The sequence below is a fragment of the Penicillium atrosanguineum genome, assembly GCF_028827265.1.
Source record: "Penicillium atrosanguineum strain IBT 20685 chromosome Unknown utg000005l_segment0_segment0, whole genome shotgun sequence".
Taxonomy (NCBI): domain Eukaryota; kingdom Fungi; phylum Ascomycota; class Eurotiomycetes; order Eurotiales; family Aspergillaceae; genus Penicillium; species Penicillium atrosanguineum.
Genome location: NW_026623137.1, coordinates 2,021,622 through 2,041,873, shown reverse-complemented (window position 1 = coordinate 2,041,873; position 20,252 = coordinate 2,021,622). Strand labels below are relative to the sequence as shown.

The 20,252-nt window shown below is 50.3% G+C and overlaps 9 protein-coding genes across 9 annotated transcripts; 4 read left to right on the top strand and 5 right to left on the bottom strand.

Annotated features, from left to right (window-relative positions):
- Nucleotides 1–1,025: 1,025 nt before the first annotated feature.
- Nucleotides 1,026–3,642, top strand: N7443_007013 (putative transcription regulator BDF1; the record flags this gene model as incomplete). Its single annotated transcript, XM_056887069.1, has 4 exons — nucleotides 1,026–1,129; nucleotides 1,199–2,360; nucleotides 2,384–3,256; nucleotides 3,316–3,642. 4 exons carry the CDS (start codon nucleotides 1,026–1,028, stop codon nucleotides 3,640–3,642), a joined length of 2,466 nt encoding a protein of 821 aa, XP_056740718.1.
- Nucleotides 3,643–4,216: 574 nt separating this feature from the next.
- Nucleotides 4,217–5,573, top strand: N7443_007012 (uncharacterized protein; the record flags this gene model as incomplete). Its single annotated transcript, XM_056887068.1, has 5 exons — nucleotides 4,217–4,360; nucleotides 4,447–4,545; nucleotides 4,616–4,951; nucleotides 4,995–5,221; nucleotides 5,291–5,573. 5 exons carry the CDS (start codon nucleotides 4,217–4,219, stop codon nucleotides 5,571–5,573), a joined length of 1,089 nt encoding a protein of 362 aa, XP_056740717.1.
- A 186-nt stretch (nucleotides 5,574–5,759) lies between these two features.
- dph3 (CSL family zinc fnger-containing protein) lies at nucleotides 5,760–6,073 on the top strand (the record flags this gene model as incomplete). Its single annotated transcript, XM_056887067.1, has 2 exons — nucleotides 5,760–5,954; nucleotides 6,017–6,073. 2 exons carry the CDS (start codon nucleotides 5,760–5,762, stop codon nucleotides 6,071–6,073), a joined length of 252 nt encoding a protein of 83 aa, XP_056740716.1.
- Nucleotides 6,074–6,763: 690 nt separating this feature from the next.
- N7443_007010 (frataxin family protein) lies at nucleotides 6,764–7,434 on the bottom strand (the record flags this gene model as incomplete). Its single annotated transcript, XM_056887066.1, has 2 exons — nucleotides 6,764–7,039; nucleotides 7,090–7,434. 2 exons carry the CDS (start codon nucleotides 7,432–7,434, stop codon nucleotides 6,764–6,766), a joined length of 621 nt encoding a protein of 206 aa, XP_056740715.1.
- Nucleotides 7,435–8,640: 1,206 nt separating this feature from the next.
- Nucleotides 8,641–9,097, bottom strand: N7443_007009 (uncharacterized protein; the record flags this gene model as incomplete). Its single annotated transcript, XM_056887065.1, has 2 exons — nucleotides 8,641–8,671; nucleotides 8,727–9,097. 2 exons carry the CDS (start codon nucleotides 9,095–9,097, stop codon nucleotides 8,641–8,643), a joined length of 402 nt encoding a protein of 133 aa, XP_056740714.1.
- A 1,219-nt stretch (nucleotides 9,098–10,316) lies between these two features.
- N7443_007008 (ribonuclease III domain-containing protein) lies at nucleotides 10,317–10,797 on the bottom strand (the record flags this gene model as incomplete). Its single annotated transcript, XM_056887064.1, has 2 exons — nucleotides 10,317–10,573; nucleotides 10,620–10,797. 2 exons carry the CDS (start codon nucleotides 10,795–10,797, stop codon nucleotides 10,317–10,319), a joined length of 435 nt encoding a protein of 144 aa, XP_056740713.1.
- Nucleotides 10,798–14,141: 3,344 nt separating this feature from the next.
- On the top strand, nucleotides 14,142–14,957 carry N7443_007007 (glycoside hydrolase family 128 protein; the record flags this gene model as incomplete). Its single annotated transcript, XM_056887063.1, has 1 exon — nucleotides 14,142–14,957. One exon carries the CDS (start codon nucleotides 14,142–14,144, stop codon nucleotides 14,955–14,957), a length of 816 nt encoding a protein of 271 aa, XP_056740712.1.
- A 1,546-nt stretch (nucleotides 14,958–16,503) lies between these two features.
- Nucleotides 16,504–17,708, bottom strand: N7443_007006 (uncharacterized protein; the record flags this gene model as incomplete). The annotated part of the gene is made up of 6 exons (XM_056887062.1): nucleotides 16,504–16,626; nucleotides 16,680–16,870; nucleotides 16,949–17,246; nucleotides 17,302–17,349; nucleotides 17,413–17,556; nucleotides 17,631–17,708. The coding sequence occupies 6 exons, from the start codon at nucleotides 17,706–17,708 to the stop codon at nucleotides 16,504–16,506; spliced, it is 882 nt and encodes a 293-aa protein (XP_056740711.1).
- A 789-nt stretch (nucleotides 17,709–18,497) lies between these two features.
- On the bottom strand, nucleotides 18,498–20,155 carry N7443_007005 (WD40 repeat domain-containing protein; the record flags this gene model as incomplete). The annotated part of the gene is made up of 3 exons (XM_056887061.1): nucleotides 18,498–19,340; nucleotides 19,395–19,558; nucleotides 19,615–20,155. The coding sequence occupies 3 exons, from the start codon at nucleotides 20,153–20,155 to the stop codon at nucleotides 18,498–18,500; spliced, it is 1,548 nt and encodes a 515-aa protein (XP_056740710.1).
- Nucleotides 20,156–20,252: the final 97 nt, after the last annotated feature.

The following is a 20,252-nucleotide window of genomic DNA, read 5'->3' as shown; positions in this document are numbered from 1 at the left end:
GCAATGCGTCACGTGAATGACGTCGGGATTCGACGCATCACACGCTAGCCGTATTCGGCGAACCCTAGGGTTCAGGGGTTTCGTTGATCTTGGCCTTAATCCACCCGGGTAAGAAAGAGAGTTACCACTATAAGAAGGAAAATATTCCGATCTAGATCACTATCAGATGACAGAATGTGCCATTCTCTCGCCACCACTCTACACTCCCTTAAAAGGGAGAATGAAAATTTTCGTGGACGACGATACGGTACGGTACACCCCTGGAGGCCAATCAGGGCCAGGGATGAACCCCTTTCGCCAATGGAAAAGTAGTGGAGTAGGGAGAATCCGGCTTAGTTCCCTCGGTGGAACTCGCGGCGGTGCTGCGCAAGGCGCCCGTTTGTACTTAAGGATTCTGGCATCCCCTCCGAGGAATTTTCTGCTTCCGTCTCTGGAGCTTCCTTTTATTTGACCGCCCCCCCTTCCTGCCTTTTCTACCCGTATCCTTGGTTACCCCCCTAAGCTCCATGACAACGCGTCTCGCGTCGCGTTTCCCCCTTTACCCTTATTAACCCGCCCCGGCCATTTATGATTTATTTTTCATAATTTCTCTCTATTTATCCATACCATTCCCACCTCAGGCATCAATTTTTTTTGGATCCCCTTTTTTACGCTTTACCCTTCATCCTCCATCTACTCCAGATCCCGTGACTTCCGATTTCGGACTTGTCGCCTGAGTGCCTAATCACCCCCTCACCGCCCACGTGACTGAAGCTACTGCTTTCTTGGCGGTATAAATTCTTTCGCCTCCGATCGCATTCTCCACTCTTCCTATCTCCCGGCTATCCTCCCCCCCCTGCCCTTATCGCATTTCCTTTACGTCGCGTCTGGTCTCCGCGATCGCAATACCTGCCTGTGATAGCGCGCGGAGAGCGGCTTTGTGTATCCAGTTGAATTTGCGCCAAAGGCAATCGTCGATAGCTTCGCCCTCACCCTGTTCCGTGCTCTAGAAAGCTTGTACGTTGGTCTCTGGGACGATATCCTCCATGGCGACTCCGCCTCCTGAGGCTGCTCTTGCGATGAAGGAGGAGAAGCCTCAGCTTCCCCCCTCGCCGACGGGAATTCCTGCGCCCGATGCTGCGCCAACCAGGTAAGCTATCGCGTTGTCGCTGAATGCACTTTTCGCTTGCATGACCCTTACGCTGACCTCACTTTGAAGCGTTCAAGCAGAGGCAAAATCGGATGTCCCTGTCGGTTCGACCGAAAGCAATGGAAGCGCGATCAATGGCCATACCCCTAATAAGTCTTCCATTACCAACGGTACCGGCACTGCCGCATCCCCCCCGAAGTCGCCTGCACCCGCACCCACCACAGACTCTCTCGCGCCCGCCACCTCAGTCCAGAGTGCGACACCAGTGACTGCTGAAGCAACATCCAACGAAGAAGTGAAGGAAGAAACCAAGGCTCCCGAGGGGACAGCCTCTCCAGCGCAACCGCAGGTCTCAGAATCGAACACTCTGACTGCTGCGACTGAGTCTGCAGTCAATACGACATCCACCTCTCAACCCGCCCCTGCCACCGGCACGTCTTTAGAATCGCTTGACGGCGCTGCCGGCATCTCGGACAAGATGGCTATCGACAGCCCCCAGTATGCTGCACCCATGAGCGCTGATCTTCCTCACCATTCCACCGAATTCTCCAACTCCAGTCTGCCTTCTCTCCAAACTGATTGTGAAATGACGGACGCCCCCAGTGCTCCTCTCTCCAGTGCCCCTCTCTCTCCCTCCAAGGTCTCTCGTGAACGCGAGGTAGACCCTATGGAGGAGGAGCCTGCGGCCAAACGTACCAAGGTCGAAGCCGAGGATCGGGCACCCGTGACTGTGCCAGTGGACGTCAAGCCTCCTACGCTGCCAAACCCCGCGGCCGAGACCCGCGGCCCGATGCCCGCGGGTGGCCAAAACGGACTCACCAAGATGCAGCACAAGTTCATCTCGAAGAGTTTGTCGAGCCTGAAGCGCATGCATGACTCACGCTTTTACCGCGAACCCGTGGACCCCATCAGACTAAACATTCCCAATTACACCAGTCTTATCACCCGGCCTATGGACCTGGGCACTATGGAGAGGAAGCTCAAGAACAATGAATACTCGTCTCCGAGGGCGGTTGCTGATGATTTTGCTTTGATGGTTCAGAACTCTCTGACCTTCAATGGCCCTGACCATCTGGTTGCCCAAGAGGGCCAGAAGCTGGAGGCCACGTTCAAGAAGCAGATGCTGAACATCCCCAAGCCTGATGAGGTGGAGGAGAAGAAGCCGAAGAAGACGACGGAGAAGACCTCGGCCGCTCGCCGGGAACCTCGCACGTCTCTTGGTAGCCAGCCTGTTGCCAAGGCCGCTTCCCCCAGAGCACCACGTTCGCCCTGGGTCCGGAGGGTCTGCCTGTTATTCGTCGTGACTCTACGAACCCCGATGGCCGCCCCAAGCGTTCGATCCATCCTCCTAAGCGTGATCTCCCCTATTCCACCAAGCCCAAGAAGAAGAAGTATCAGTGGGAGCTGCGCTTCTGCCAGGAAGTTCTCGACGAGCTCCACAAGCCCAAATACCAGCTGATTGCGTGGGCCTTCTACCAGCCCGTGGATCCTGTTGCCCTCAACATTCCAACTTATCATAGCGTGATTAAGAAGCCCATGGACCTGTCCACCATCCAGTCCAAGTTGAAGACTGGCCAGTACGAGAATGCCAAGGAGTTTGAGTCTGACATCAGACTCATGTTCAAGAACTGCTACCGGTTCAACATCGAGGGAGACCCGACTTATGCGGCTGGACAGTCTCTCGAACAGGTTTTCGATGAGAAGTGGGCGCAGATGGCTGAATATTTGGAGAAGCACGAGCCGCACCATGATCAACAGACTGATGACTCTGATGAGGATAGTGACGAGGAGAGCGAGGAGGAGGATGAAGACACCGAGAAGCTCACCCTCTTGCAGCGCCAGATTGCAGAGATGTCTCGACAAGTCGAGATGATCACTCAGAAGAAGAAAAAGACCCCTCCTTCGTCCAAGAAGGCTGGCACCAAGGCCAAATCGATCAAGAAGGACGGTAAGAAGCTCGGTAGCAAGAAGGAAAAGAGACCCAAGACCAGCAGCTTCAAGCCGGAGAAGGCACGCTTCGTCACATACCATGAGAAGCAGGTTATCTCCAACGGCATCAGTAGTCTTCCCGATAAGAAGATGCAGGAAGCGCTTAAGATCATTCAGAACAACGTTCCTGCTCTAAAGGTAAGATCGCAATTACATCTATCCATCATACTGAACTAAACATTAACTCACAAATCCAGGGTACTCAAGAGGCCGAGATTGAACTGGACATCGATGAACTGCCCAACGATGTCCTGTTGATGCTTCTTAAGTTCGTCAAGAAGAACGTGCCCCACCTTATGGACGACGAGGACTCCGCTCCTGCCGCCAACGTTGCGCCCTCCAAGCCAAAGAAGAACAAGCCGATGAGCAAGAACGAGCAGGAGGCCCAGATTTCCATGCTGGAGAGTAACCTGTCTCGTTTCGCGGGCGGTGGCTCCCCTGTCCCAGTTCCCTCCGTCGAAGCCAACGAGTCCAGCGAGGACGAGTCTGACGACGACGATTCGGAGGAGAGCGAGGAGGAGTAGAAGCCAACCTGGTTTCTTCCCGTCTCTGGCAAAACGGCTTGCTTTGATTTGCGTTCCAAGCGTCGATATTTCCCTTCCGCCTGTTCTTCTGGTCTGATTCTTTCCCCTTCGTTCTTGATCTAATTTACTGTCTGGATTAGGGCCAGCACCTCTTATTTTTTCCTGTGCAACCCTATTTCCGTTCAGACGTTCAAGAATCCTGTACATATTTTTTTCTTTTTTTTTTTTTCCCTTTCGAACATCCTGGACCCGACATATCAAGGCCCTGATCCCGGTGGGCTTCAAATCTGGAAGCTGTCAGAGTTCACGGATGATTTGCTTGAATTGTTTACCCGTCTTTTCAAGCCGAGTACGTTCACTCGTATCTCGACGGGAAGATCTACTCCATGAATTTACGGGTAGAAAAACGGGGATTGATCTGAAGCGATTGCTTCACATGTATGATTACGAAATAAATGCGGAAACGTCCTTAATTACTGTACATGTAGACTGGTTTCACTTGTAGCTATTTTATGTCGTAGCTCGGGCAATTGCCGACCTCCGCGGCAGAACTTCCTTTCTCTTCCCCCACACCATGATACCCCCTTGCGACCCCTCCATTCTTGAGAACAATCCCCAATTTAAACGACTCTACGAAAATCTCACAACAAACTTATTGAATCCCGATGGATCAACTCGTGCGCACAGTGCAGACCCGACCCGAGAAGCTGTCGCGGAGGTATGTCGTGGCACGCGTCACGAACAACTCGTATCACAACAACGATCAAACCGAGATTCCGGTAACTAACCAATTCGTTTCGATAGGACCTGAAACAATGTCAGATCCGGAGTACGAAGAAGCGGATAAAGGAGCGGACGCTCAAGCAGCTGGCGTCTGCAGCAGACAGCAGTCTCCCGAACGAGGTGCGCCGCAATTGCGATGAACCAAATGTTCACGCTGCCCAAGGAGAGGCTCTAATTCCATATGCCCCAGTGCCACGATAACTTAGCTATCATAACCCTCTACCTCGAGACACCACGCAGCGCAATCGACCCAGAGAGCCCCCAAAACACCGAGGAACCAACCAAAGACAATGCGGCCTCTCTCCTGGCCCCAGATATTGAAATATTCTACTCGCACATCCCATCCCTGATCCTCCCCTTCTCAAACATCCTCTCTACCGCAATCCACGAGCTCCGAAGCCTATCAACAACAAACGCAGAGGAAAGCCCAGACACAGAACCCTTGCAGGAGAAGCCACAAAACATCTCCGCCCATTACCGCTCAACGTCGAACCACTATGCTCGCGCACGCGCCCGAGACCGACGGGTCCGTACCTCAATGGCGCCTGTCCCGCCCCCTCGCGTCGCAGCTATCAGATCGGGTCCAGACTCTCCGCCGTGTCCAAATTGCAGATCTGCCAGCTGCACGCCGGAAGATGGCTGCAACCGCGGCTGAACTGCTGGCAGTACAAACACAGGTACTAGAGCGGGTAGTTGTGCTTCTTGAACGGGTAAAATATGGAGTTTTCGCGCGAGCGACGAAGGCAAAGGCGGAGCATCTGGCTACTGTTGCGCAGGGGGTTGAAGGGAAGTTAGAGTAAGTTGCACACCTCTCTATGTGGAATTCCACGACTGTTCTCGACACGATCGCTAACAGCTCCTGCAGAGTAACCAAACTCGAGATTGCAGCAACTCTCTATACACCCGAGACATTGGCTGCGCTCAGCCGGTACCAGCAACATATCCGAGAATCCAAGAACCGCCTAGAAGAGCGACGAGAACTAGCCATGGAGGAACTGTCGCGTTACGGAGATGTCCAAGCCTCCGAAACCACGGGCCTAGATCGAAGCGGACCAGGAGGCACGATGAGCGAGATCGCCCGCCGGTATGGCTCCCTAGCAAAGGAAGTCGAGACCGTGAGAATGGAAATCGCCCGCCTTGGCGAGTAATAGATACAGCCCAAGGTAATTCGGGACACATTAGAATAATACTCAATACATTTGGATATACTCCGCAATCACATGACCACCCCGCCAAAAATTTATCCGCCACCGAATTCAAACTCGCGTTCCTGACTTTTCCTTTTCCCCCCTACACGCAAAACCACTTCAAAACCACTCGGGAAAAGACACAAAATGGCAGACGAAGGCCTCAACATTTACGATGAGATCGAGATCGAAGATATGACCTTCGACTCGGCGACTCAGCTTTACACTTTCCCGTGTCCATGCGGCGATCGGTTCGAGATTTGCATTGATGATTTGCGCGATGGCGAGGAGATTGCCGTGTGTCCTTCTTGCAGCTTGATGATTCGGGTTATATTTGACTTGGTACGTGCCTATGTTTTCCACAGGTCTGAAGCTTTCAAGTTGCTAATATTTTCTTTCTGTAGACCGATCTTCCCAAGGCGGATGAGCAGAACACGGAGGCTGTTGCTGTGCAGGCGTGAATGAATGCGACATGAGATGATATTTCTGGTCGCTTTTGCGCTGGAATCACAAATCGAATCTCGACGGAGATATCCACCGACGGCCCTGGCACTTGCTTGAAAAGCCCACAGATACAAATCGCCACCTGCTGAGCGCTGCCTCGCTGCACCCACTCTCGAGCAAACTGCATTTCGACATTATCGAACTGCCCTCGATCACAAAGTGGTCTCTATTACTCGTGAGCTGTGCAGTTTATCGCAATATCAAATAAGCACGAGTCACGGGGCTTAACTGTTTCTCAGTCTTTGAGTATGCGCCTCAGCCGAGAGTATGTGCATGGCTGTTTTACAGCTGATTCACAGTGAGACTAATTGCGGCTCGCATGCTCGGTGAGACAGAGAGTAAACTGGTTCATGAGCTTGCCTTGAAAGGTTAACACCTTACACTAGCTGTATGTAGTTCTTAAGAATACACCTTCATACCAGAGCCGCATTTAATACACCTGGTCAGATTGTTCAATGCCACATGGACACAAGCCTCCAGACTACAGCTACCCCCTTATAAAACCACCCTCTGGCTACTCGTCTCTGTATAATCTAAAAATCCAAGAAAGGAAAGAAATGCCTCGTAAAATCGATGTAATAAAATACACACACTCATCTCACCCTAGATAATCTAATACCGAGACCATAGACTTCAAACCCCAACCTCTAGTCCAAAATCTCCGAGTAGATATCTTTCGGCAAGTTAAGCGTCAACTCGGAGTTCAACAAATCCGTAAGATTCGATCCATCCCGCAAATAAACCCACTGCCCATTCGCAAACTCACGCGTATCCTGCTTCTCATGCATACGATCCCCCTCAACGATCCAATCGAACCGCTTAGGACCAGTGAGAGGCGAGCTAAGCCAAATCTGCTTGTTGGGAGGTTGTTTGTTAAGCACGAAAGTGCCGATGGCGGGAACGGAGATATTGAGGACGCCAGCCTGCTTTTGTTAGTCAAATAAATGAGCATGTAGGAACGAGAAAGACGTACGCTGTACTCAGCCTCAACGTCCGAACCCTCCTCTTGAGCCTTCTCCAGCTGCTGAACGAGGTAGTTGAAGTAATGCTCCGAGTACTCGTAGTACTCCTCTGGAGTCAAGGGTGTAGGTTCCACGACATGCTCTGCGGCGCCAGCGACGGGTGACTGCGGGTTCGGGGGCTTGGGGTCTGATGAGTCGGGCTGGATGCCCTTTGCGGATGCCGGGGAAGAGAAGAAAGAGCGGGCCGAGGTGACGGCGGGAATGGCACGGAGGGGGCCGGATTGGCGGGTGACTGGTGTGCGTAGAGAGGGACGAGCGGCGTACCGCATGAATTTGGGTGCTGTGCGGGAAAACATGGTGAATTGTGGTTGTCGTTGGTGTTATGCAAATTGAAGGAGCGAGAAGCTTGGAGCTGCGGGCTGCGGAGAAGGCATACATCATAGGTGTTGTTTTCACCGCCTTCTGTTTTGGGAGGTGGTTGCGGAAGTTGTGTGATTGGTTGGTGTATACTCGGGCCAAATATTACAATCTTAGGTATCTGTAACATTGAATAGAAGCTAGTATTGGAGGAAATTTCCAATTGCAGAGGATAATATAGATCTTGATGGTGCCATTGGTTGTCCACTTATATATCGAGCATATTTCGGAATCTCTTGTCGACGAGGCAAACATCCTCAATGTGGCCACAGACCAGACTCACTTGACAAGCTTGCATGCTCTTGAAAGAACTTGTACTCTCTAAGGGAACCAAATTGAGGTCCATTATATTCCTAAAACCAAGTTGACAGCCGACATACCAAGCCATGTCAGCCTGGAATGCCTCGAGTCGGGAATACTACATATTGCACGCGCCTTCAGGGCGGAAGTTTGGGTAACTGCGGGCGGATTCCTAACGGGAGGACAGAGCCTGTTATAGCAATAAATACCTGTCCCGAGGTATATCGCAGAAGCCCTGACATTTAATCCACGCCCAGGAGCACATCTACGAATGAGGGCTTGTCAAGACATAGATATGGTGGTACACCTCGGGGTAAACAAATTGTTGTTCGCTATTCCCCAGTTTGACATAGCAGTCGCTCTGAAATCCTGCCATGTCCTAATTAAAATACCTCTTACTTCTGGATTTGAGACAACGTTAATCCTCTGCCCCCTTAGGTATTAGTCTTGATTTGCACAAGACTTGAATAAATACTAGATGTTACTTCATTCAAGCATACGAGCGCAGAGCCATTTGAACAGTTGAGTACGATAATACTTTATTTCTGCCATCGACGGCAATGTGTTCGACGCTGTCTCCAATCCAATAATCGTCAGAGTCACCGAGTGGCCTTGCAACTTGTCGAAAGGGATGGCCAGTCGTAGTGAATTGCACATCTTATAGCATGGGGGCCTACTATGGAATGGGTAGTCTTTTATAATCTGGCTTGAATGATTGACTCTAGTTGGAAATAGCCATATAAACTGAAATTGGCCATGCTTAGACCAATACGATGAGGCTGAGTTTCCGAGGAAGTTCTTCCATGATAAATTGGAGCATATCAAATCCAGCTCCTAGCCAACACCTAGGAGCAACGGCCCGCGTTGACATCGGCTCTAAAAGGTATTAGCGCAATATACTAGAGTCATCATCGCAAAGGCAGAAACCCACCGGAAGTACCATCCATTCCTTTCCCCAGAACCACCTCTCTCACAGTTGTTGATCTGCTCCTGCATATACGCATTGCACTGAGATGAGGTAAGACTGCCTCCAGTAGTGGCCTTGCGCTGAATCCAGAATTCGGCCTTGTTATTGCCAAATTGCAGATTATAGCAACCGTACTTGGTCTGGCCGGCGCGGTAGCCTTCGCTGCCTCCGTTTCCACTGCACCATCTTCCTGCGTGGTCGATCGCTACGTTGCGGTTATCGCCCCATTTCTTGCCGCCTGAGCAGCTTCGCTCCTCGATTTGAGCTTCTTCGGTGGGCGTGGCTGAGACGAGGCCCATTGCCAGCAGGGCAGTGAAGAGGTGCGAAATTTGCATGTTGATGTTCTCGGTATAAGGTTGACTGATTGTCTTGTGTAAAAGTTGAGTGTGCTTGCTCGAGTTGAATGCTAAGTTAATTCGGGGGAATTGGCTGCCTATTTATAATGATTAAGATCATCTTCCGTTCCAATGTTTTGACACATTCTATAATTGTCGATGAGGGGACATTATTTGCAAATATCCAATCGCCAATTAGCTCCCATTGAAGATGCCGCCAAGATGAAGTTGCTAGAAATTGGATATAATATTTGATATTACAATACAATTACAATATATTACGCTGCATTTGGACAGATTCTTCTCGGATCCGGCCTATGGGCCGGCCTAAATGTCAATGTCTACTAGTAGGCCAGCTTGAATGTGATAAATATACCCTGGCCCCCAAAGCTCGTACATATGTACCGTTCCGGTCGTGCATGACGGTCCGCGGTGCCGATCCAGGACCCTGCATATTGCATATGCGGCAATTGAAGGAGCTGATAGGCACAAAGATGTAGCCAAGACCTCTTGAGTTACATCAGCCAAACCGGAGAATTTGTTGTCAGACAGCGCCAAGGCTGAGGAGTGGACAGGAGCGCTACATGATACCGAGTGTAGCTATTGAGACAAGGCTGGGTAGCCCGCCTGAAGGTGCGTTTGAAATAATTATTCCGAAATTCAAACTGAAATCTTCTTATTTTTGAATGCATCGTAATCGTATTTGCCTATTCTCTGACGGTAAAATTAGTTCGAGCGGCACATAGGGCCTAATTAGGGAACCTCAGCTTCAGGCGTCCAATCTTGATCCATTGTATGTGAAATCAAGGCTTTACAGTACGCCCCTAAGGCGCATGAAAATAGATGAATTGTCTCTACGCGCCCACTCCTAATAATTTTCTCGGAAGATTCATGATCAGAGTTACGTTTGAATTCAAGGGCAATTGAATTTGGACCCCCAATTTGAGCCGAATATGGAAATTGTCATGGTTCAAATCAAATAATTCGTACAGTACATGTGCATCGCCAACCTTTCACCATTTCCGGTTAACATCTGTCGTTTAATGACCGTTCTTTGTTAACTGATCTTCAACCATTTTCTGTTGATCCCATTCTGTTTTTACTGGTTGTTTCCAGCTAACTGGAGGAACAAGGCGCTTACACCCTCGCGTTCCAAAAGACGCACTTTTCGAGCGACTCGTAGACCCATCTTGTTTTCACTTCAGGTAATGAGTCTCACTTATCGGGCAAAATCGCAAAGTTTTGCTGGATACAAGCTGATTTTCTTCATGACATTATTCACCTTCTGAGGGCTTTCCTCAGAATCAAGCCAGACTGCACCAAGGATTGCCTCCACTGTGGTAGCAAGTGCCTCATCTGGCACACTTCTCTCTTGATCTAGTCTTTGATGGATGAACTTCTGTAAATCCAAAGATCTAGCCCTAGAGGTTAAGTTCCTATTGCAGGCATAAACCTGAAGTAGATTCGTTCCTTGCTCTGTAAAATGTCAGTACGATATCCACGATAGCAAGAGCAGACCTACCAGTGGTGTTGCCTTCGCCGTACCATCGGCGAAGTAGCATAAGTGACAAGATCGTGTCACCTAACAAGGCCAATCTCTCGTTTCCTGCGGCTTCTGGTCCGGCTTCTTCTAGAGCCTCCTCCATCAAACTTCGATCTTTAAATTGATAGCCAATCAGGCACTCAAGTTCTGGCGCCATACTGTATAGATTGTATGCTTTAAGGTGACAGTCAAAACAGTCATATGTGTTATGATCCAAAATTACGTTAGCTTAGGGCCGTGAAGGTGAGCTATATATTGGTGCTATTCGTCATGACATAGGTCTGGAGGATCTTACGTCGGTATGACCCTTAGACTGAAAGTAAACATCGATATGGTTCGTGGACCAATTCAATATTTAAATCTTCCAATCTTTATCCAATTAATTTCTAGTCACATGCGAGAGTGAACATCATGATTTTGGCATGGACTTGTGATAGCTTTCGTATCGCCACCGGAAGAGCCAAGGCATATGACATACATACACCTATACCCACTCGAGCGCAAGCCCCCAGGCAATTCAAATCTGACAACAAGCGTAGGAAGCATGATTGATTTGATCCAAAATTATCAGATCTTCTCACCTCTTCTAGACAATGGGAGAGAACACGGTAATCTACATTGACTCAATTGATAGACTAAAGCTTACACGTTCGATACTTTAAGCTAAATAATACGACTTAGAGTGTTCCGGGAGCAACAAGAGTCCAAAATCAGATTCTCTAGACACAAAGGCATTGTTTTCTCGGCTCATACCCGAAATCACGCTAGTCCATACATAGACAATCCTGGTAGGAACTGGCGACTGAGCCCTTTCACTCAACGTGTAACCGCAGATCTGACCTTGAGCTTGATGGTGTGAGACCCTGAGGGAGATGATAGAGAGAACCTTGGAATATCTAGACCCGATGCTATTTTCCAGTGCTTGTAGTGACGATCGCTACCACTTATATTAAATTGTTAAGGCTGCTCCTTCCTTATACCAGTTGACTTTGCGCGACATGGCGTTCTTGGGTTATTCGTTTGAACAGTAAAGAGATATCGTCGAGACCCTTAGATGAACGAAAGAGCAAAGGGGAGAGCTTGAAGCGTACGGGGCAGTATGGAAATGATTGTTATACAAAGGCTATGAACAGCACCACAGGGGTTCTTATTATATCGATCGACAAAGGAGACCGCTTCCATCAGTTTAGTACGCCACAAATCAATAGTCTCGAGGGATGCCCATCAAAGGTAATAATACTGTCAAAAAAGCCTTCACTCCACTCAACCTCACCATGAGCTCTTTGAGCCAGCTCCATTCGGCTAAAGGAGCCCCCTTCAGCTCAAGGGTCTTTTACAGTTGCAAGGTGGCTAATGCTGGGCTCAAAAAGGGCAACTTTAGGCACAAACATCCTCTCATTGACCACTTTCGGGGTGCAATGGTGCTTTTGTCCAAGCTTCAGGAATCAATATCCCCATCGCTAGAACCATGACCACGCCATTTTGGACGTAGCTAGCATTTTTTACGTCTGTGATGACTCTCCGTCCCGTCTAGACTCGGTCACTGAGGCTTATGAGGTGACGTGGGCCCCATTCGTAATGAGGCTGGCCACTAAGGAGTGGCGAAGAGTTCAAACTGGGGCAAGACTCGTGTCCCTATTCATAGGATGAATTTATTTCTCGAGAGGATTTCCAAAGGGGTAAGCAGAACAGATGGGGGATCGAAGAAATCAGAAGCGGTTTTGTAGTCTATGCTGATGCAGTAGAAAGTAAGCGCACGGCTTCACTTCACCTCCTGTACAATCTTCAAGCACCTTCTCCCCGGTTCCGTCACCCCCCGAACGTTACCAAATATTGCCAAACATTGCCAATATGACAGTATAGTTACTTCATACCAGAAATGCAGCGCGAACACCAGACCCCCGTGGGTATGACCAAGCAGGCGAGACGCTGCGCCGTGTTTCCCGACGACGGTTGGGTATTCGCAAGACCCAGTAGGAAGGCCGGGAAGTCAACCCGTATGCCCAATCATCATTGTCCCATCGAGGAACCGAAGACAAACACTACAAACGCCTTTCGGTAACTGCACACTGCACGCCGCACGCTGCACGCCGCACGACGGATCCCCCCGGGCGCGAGTTGCCGGCACCAGTCAGGTCCGGCAAGGCTTAGCCAGCGCGCTTTTTGGGCTAATACCTAAGTGCCTACGGAGACAGTGACGACAGCAAGACGATCCAAAGGGGCCGGTGTTTCATCCACGACGGATCTTGCCCTGTCAGGGGCTGTAAGGGCCAGACCAAAGGAGTCAAGGTTTAGCGGGAGACGCTAGCGATCGGGATCAACTCCGGATCGCCTATGACTGGCCCATGCCGTCATCTATTCTTTGCGCCAAAACGGTCTCTGCGAACAGTGTTCTTGTCAATGAGCCATCTCGAAACGTCTCGTTGTTTATTATATGGTCATTGTTCTTGCGTCACATCTAATTTGACAAGTGGCCTCCTGGAAATTAGGAAATATAGGTCTCTACAATGTGATAGGTCGTCGTCGGCCGCTGCCCTGAGTGCGTCCACGGAACTCTTTGTTTTTTTCACAGCTTTCTCCACTCACATCTTCGTCCACGCAAGCATTGCCCACGGTTCGCTAGCCGGTACCCACCCTAACCCTCCGGTCTCCTCTTCGTACGCACATTCACGGGCATCTGTATCTGTCAGGGGTGGTCCAATTATCAGCTCCTGGTGTCAGCCACCCCGCGATGAGCGGTTTCTAATGTACGGTGGTCAGGCACCGTGTTTCCCGATCCATTTGGCCTATCTCTTAATCGTCCTACAGGGTGTTACAGGGCTCTACAGAGCTCTGGCGCTCTCACCCAAAACACTCGCTAGCTCCCCGTTACACGGGGTCCAGACTTCAGTGGAGCTGCGATGGATCTCTTCGCCGAGCACTGTGGAGTGCCTCGAACGGGCCACCTCTTTGATAGAAGGAATAATTTCCTTCTTTACGGCCCCGCTTTGTCGCTTTTAGTGCCTTAATTGCATCGAAAGCGCCTGGCCAGACAGGAGAGAGCCAATCACCCCGGCCTTCGGGCTGCCAACCCCATGATCCACATGATGCGTCCCCCTGGTTCTCCTTGTATCACGTCGGTAATTCTATGGATGAGCCATCAGAAATGGAACTACCACCATTGCAGGTATCCAATGGCTGTTGACTAGTCTGGTCCACTCTATCAGAACGGCGAAGAAAGTGGCTCCAGCCAGCTGGATGCTGGCCCAGCGCACACTCATCCTCCGGGAATAAAAGCCTCCTTCCCCCTCACGTTTCTAGCCTTCTTCTTTTTTTTCTTCAGCCTGCTGCGTCAGTTCTCTATTCATTCCTTGATCTCTTGATCCTTCTAGTTCCTGTGCCGTGCACGGTCTAGACTTCCTTCCTTTTCAACTACATTCATTACCACCTGAGAACAGGCTTCTCTACTTTCCACTCATTCCCTGTGTGAATCTGTCGCAGCCGAAAAACCAAAAGCCCAAAATGGTCTCCTTCACTGCTCTTTTTACTTCCGGCCTTCTGGCTACTTCTGCCTTCGCGGCTCCCTTCACCCATGTGAAGCGCGACAACACCACTAGCTCTAGCAAGCGTGGTGCCGCTTACAACGACATCAACACTGTCTCGCCTCTCACCACCGATGGCACTATTTCCTGGGCCTACAACTGGGGTATGTGGTCGTTCGGCGACCTGCCTTCCAATGTTGAGTATGTCCCTATGCTCTGGGGCAGCCAGTACTTCACTGGCTGGGTTGCTGCCATTGAGACTGCCTTGTCCGGCGGCAGTGACTACATCCTTGGCTTCAACGAGCCCGATATGCCTTCGCAGGCCGATATGACCCCTGCCGATGCTGCCTCCTACTACACCCAGTACATCACCCCGTACTCCGGCCAGGCCAAGCTGATCTCTCCCTCCGTCACCTCTTCCACCGAAAGTGGCGCTGGTCTGTCCTGGATGACCGAGTTCTTGGGCGACTGCAGCTCTTGCGGCCTCACCGGTCTTGCCGTCCACTGGTACGGTACCACCGCCGAGGAGTTCGAGTCCTTCATTACCCAAGCTATCACCACCGCCCAGGAGTACAGCCTGACTGAGGTCTGGATCACCGAGTTCGCCCTGAACGCTGACGTCAACGGCGTCGCCGACGCTTCCACCACCGCCGCTTTCCTCGACACTGTCCAGCCCTGGTTGGACTCTCAGTCCATGGTCACTCGCTACTCCTACTTCATGTGTGCTGAGAACTACCTGCTCACCGATAACGCTCTCAATGCCGTTGGTGACGCTTACGTTTCCTCTTCCAACTAAGTGGAAATTGTGGGTATGATATGTGTGATGTTCGCATGGTCAAACATAACCTGATGGGATCTTCTTTCTGTATACGGGTGTCTGAATCAGAACTGCGGTTTCTGGCTCACGGCGCTAGGTGACGGGACTCATCTGTCTATTCTGAATTCTCATGTTCATATTTTGGAACTGCAAATACTACAAAAGCTTCATTGCCAATTCTACCTCTTCACGTGTTCACTCATAGTTATTGCTCCTGAGATAAATGTTTCAATAAGCACTTTACAATCTCCCAGTATACTTACAAAGCTCCCAATCCAACACGGACGCAGCACTGTGGAAAACTCTTGCCTCACTCCTCGCCTCGTCTAAGGCCCAAGAAGTATATCGCCCCATTGACCCAATGCCCCATTGACCCATCGCCCCATCGCCCCGTCGCCTCAGCGCCACTTCATTTCCAGCACCAAGCACCCACCAACCCACCCCCACTCGCCAGCTTAAACAATGGGTCAACGTCCGCCAAGCCGGCGAATTCTCTGCGCCAAGAGGGCTGGCCTTCTAGATGCATCTACGAGGGTCGATGGGGATCTACGAGTCTTTTACTGGCTTGGCGGGCGCGTGAGGGAGTGGTTTGGGTCTTGGGAGTGTCTTGGAAGGGCCTGGGAGGGCCTGGGTAGTAGCTCCGGTGAGTTGGATGAACTTAATAGGATCTAGGTGAATGATAGGGTTCCAAGGTTAGCCATTTGATCGAATGAGATGGATCCTCGGGGATTTGGGCTATGTGGAAGGCGGGACTTGGTGGACCCACACATAAACACTGCTCAGGAACAAACCCTAAATCCTTGGCGTGGCTGTTTCGATAGCTGATTTGAGGCTATTTTATTTGCCCTATCTCAGGACGATAATGATGTATGATTGATCTGATAAGGCGTCATAGTATCCGGTGTAGGACCTGGGACGTTGAGAAGATGTCAAGAAAGCCATTGAAAATCTTGAAAAGCCTGCTTCGTGTATTGTTAGGTATTTCCACTACAATCGTGCAATCGTTTTAATAACATTTTTACCGTTCTTCATAATTCGACTGCTAGAACTTGTGACATGCACATTGAATAGAAAACAAATGACAACGAAATAACAACAGAATAGCAACAGAATAACAGCAAAGAGCGATAGGATAAGACCAAGGACACCGAGAGGCTACATCACGGCAGCAATTCTGGTGTCAACTCCATGCAAGTCCCGAGGGAAGTCACAGTCATTGCCCACACAACCTTCCCGTGGACAACAATGCCCTCTAATACATTTCTCATCATCACACCTCGAGCCCCTTTGGCAAACACCGAGTCGAGCGATACACATCAACTCGTTTACCTCCTGCTCAGAGAGCCTTGGCTCATGCTTGTGGGTACAAGGTTCACCATAATAGCATGATCCCAAGATATAAAACTGGAAACAAAACCTCCCCCTTCTTAAGGCGCCGATTCTGCGACTAGAGGAGACGCCCAGTGGCTTGTCGACTCGCTGGCCATTTGCATTTCTACAGACAGCCAAGTTCGAACGGTCTTGTCTAGGGCTTCCAGGAATGCCATTTGATGCCGAGGGTCCATTGTTTGTCTCGGATTGTGATTGAGGTACCGACCTGACCATGGATGCATAATTCGGAGGCGGTGTTCTCGGCACCATCGATGTGCTACTAAATGACACTCTTCTGGACAACGACGGCAGCTTTGTAGACCGGAAAACATTGCCGAATGATATGATCCTGAAGCCATCTTTCAAAGCTTTCAATTCTTGTTCGAACGGGGGGCCCTCGACGAGTGAGATGCGATCCGATCCGCGATAGGGCCTTAACATGTGCGCATAGCCATTGTCCCCAGAACCACCAAAGACAATACATAGACAATGAACATCAATAAGATCATATTCGAAGAGAGCTAGAGTTAAGTATTTAGTAGGCTTCCATATTCTCCACTTTGTACTTTGCATTGTCAAAGCTTCAGTACTGAACTTACCTCGAATTTTCGCATCAGAGCCCTCTTTAGCCTTACCCACATCCACAAAGTCACACAACATGTTCTCCATATTAAAACCTTGAATGAATGATTCCAAGACATCCTCAGAATCAATAATGCTGGCCCTGTGGTACACTTTGGCCAGTCCTCTCACGTTTGCGTAGACACGGATCTTGTATTGGACGTTGGAGCTAGGCTTCGGCTCGGCCTCTTGGGCATGGTTCTGAACAGCTTCTTTCAGAAGCTTGGCAGCCTCTTGACCTCCAGTTTTCCCATCTTGAACAAGCGTATCTAAGAACTTGGAGAGATCAGGACCACATTCCATCAGAGACACAAGAGATTCTCCGGCTTACATTCATACCGTCGCCATCAATGAGCACTGAAACATAGCTCAACCTCGCCTACATGTCTTCTGTCAATATCTACTAAGCTTGAGGGTAATAGGAAGGAACACGAGAACCCACTTGATCTTCATGCATCTTTCGGAGCTCATCCTGATTCTTCTTAGAATCCTCTTTGTAATCACGCACCAGTCTCTTTTGATCTTCAAGCTCGTCTTTCTCTTGTTTGAGACTGTTCCGAAGCTGCTCGACCTTAAAAAAGAGCTCCTTATCAATCAGAAACAAGTCTTGTTAGCGTTGAATCAATGGTCATTACGGGTATATATGACGGGCATAGCAACCTCGATAACAGTATCCTTGCTATTATCAATAGCCCTCACGGCTTCGTATCGCTGCTTTAACTCCCCCACATCAATCATTGTGCCGAGTTTTCGAAATTCCGGTGTCAAAACAGAGGCAGCTAGTATAGGAATGGGATGAGCAGCGTGACCCGTCAATAGGGAAGAGATGGATTAGCATAGGGAGCCTGTGTTCTTATATTACTCAATTCTTGACATACAAGGCAGACTGCCACGTCAGGTGGCTGGTTTCGAAGACATTGGCTCTTGAATCCATTGCGCTAGATCATGCTATGTAATTGGTCTGGTCTGCGCGGCTACTCAGCCGCATTGAGTGATTGGCGATTGCCGGGATCGTGAACATCACCTGGATACTGAGAAACCAACATGCGTCAACGCGAGCCTGCGCTATCTTTCGACCCAGCCTTTGGACGTTATTTATAATTTGAGCAATATTTCTGCCTTGAATTGATAGGTGGATGTTCCATCTACATAACACATGGATCCATTGTCCTTTGGTGGTTGGAAACCAACCAACACGCGCGTAGCTATTAACAGCGGCTAGTAGGGAAAAAGGCGAGATGTACATGTTGGTTGGGGACTTCTCATATTACCCCCGGAGAATTCGCGTTACCGCTGAAGAGGTACGCCGCCAGATTGTGCCGTATCAACTACAAAAAAAAATCACCCGGAAAGACAGTCACGCGCCATGCAAATAACAACCTTATAAACTCTCCGAGAAACTACCAGATCAATGCTTCATGCTGATATCCTTGATCCCATCTAACGCCTCCAGACACCGGGTATTTCCATCCTAGAAAAAAGCAAGCAGAACCAGCCGCCAATGCAAGAGAATCACAAAAAGAAGAATCATGTCGTCATAACGTCCTCTGCAGGCGTAGTTGCAGTAGACGGGTCGGGAGGAGCATCGGCCATTGCATCATCTCCGTCTCCATCGTTGTCAGAGATACCATTCTGCATGGGTTCGGCGAAAGATCCCGATCCAGTGGGTGAATCATCCTGGCCCTGATTTTCGAAAACCTCCTCCCACACTCGGACCGTCTTGTCCAAGCCGCAGCTAACAAGCAGGCGCTGACTATTCAACTTGCCCGAGTGAACGCCAAGGACGGCATCGGTATGCCCCTCGATACGCTGAAGAATATTCTTGCTAACAAGATCCCAGCAGAGAATAGCCCCGTCTTCACTACCACTGACAGCAAAGGACAGAGGAGGCGAGTATTCTACACCAGGTTGGCCGTAAAACCCAAAGCATCCAGACAGACTGTATTTCACGTTGACGTGACCCTGGAAAGTCTTGACGACGCGACCCTCCACGTAGTTCCACATCCGCACGCAGCCGTCAAGTGTCCACGCCAAAATGTACTTACCATTTGGCGAGAACTTGACACAGGTGGCTGGTGGGCTATCTTCGTAAACCAGTGTCCGCAGACACTGACCACTATGTGTATCCCAGACTCGAACTAGACCGTCCAATCCACATGACACGATCAGGGTACCGTCGTGCACAACATCGATACCGGCGACGGGGTCGGAGTGGGCGGGGAGGGAGCGCATAACGCGGGCGCGACGCACATCCCACATGAAGACGGCTTCGTCGTAGGATCCGCTGACCAGGATGTTACCCTTGGGCGCGAATGCCATTTGATAGACGTAATTGTGGTGGCCGATGAAGTTTTTAGTGTGAGCTCGACCCTGCGATGATATGTTAGTAGGCCGTCCCGCGAGACGCAGATGAGTCGCTCTTACGGTAGTCACGTTCCAGAAGCGGATTGTTTTGTCATCAGATCCAGACGCAATCCATTGACCATCAGGACTCCAGGCGATTGTGGATATACCTGCCAGATGGCCCTCGAATGTATAGATGAGTCGGCCGGTCGCTGTGTCCCAGACCTTGACAGCGGCATCCGCACCTGCACACAAAACCAATTAGTGATGTTATCTTGACACACCAAGCAAGATGACATACCAGCACTGGCAATCATCGAGCAATCCGGCGAGAACTGCACCGCAGATACGCCGCGCAAGTGCCCCCGGAGGACAAACTTCTCTCTGTAGTTCAAGTGCTCAGGCTTCGGAGGCGGGCCCGCAACAGAAGGCACTGGGTTGCTATCGCGGTCCGACATGCTGCCATCGAGAATTGCAGCATGTCCCGCTCCCTCATTGCTCGTCCGATCACCACCCAGGCTATCCGACTCATCCTGAGACCTTCCCTCCCGGCTACTCAGGTCCTCCGGGCGATGGATAGGTGAAGGGCTGCGACGGTTGCGGGAGCTGCGCCAGTATTCGTCGGCATTGATAGCGAGTTCATCAGGACTCTCGGTCTCTCTGTATCGGCGTTCTTTGGTATTTGGGCGTTGCGGGGTGAAATTCTTCTGAGCGTTCCAGCTTGCTCTCCGGCGCTCGGCTTCGTCGTGTTCAGAACCCGCGGCTAGTTCGTCGGCCGAGGATTCAACCGGCGACTGGGAGCGAGGGTCTCGCCTGCGGGTTTTGGGGCGCGCATTGTCCATGAGGAGATTGAGCGAAGGACAATTGGGAACGCGCCGTTTCTTTTTTTCGCGCGAAACAGTCGGCGCGTCCAAAGGCGGTGAGGATTCAACCTTCAGG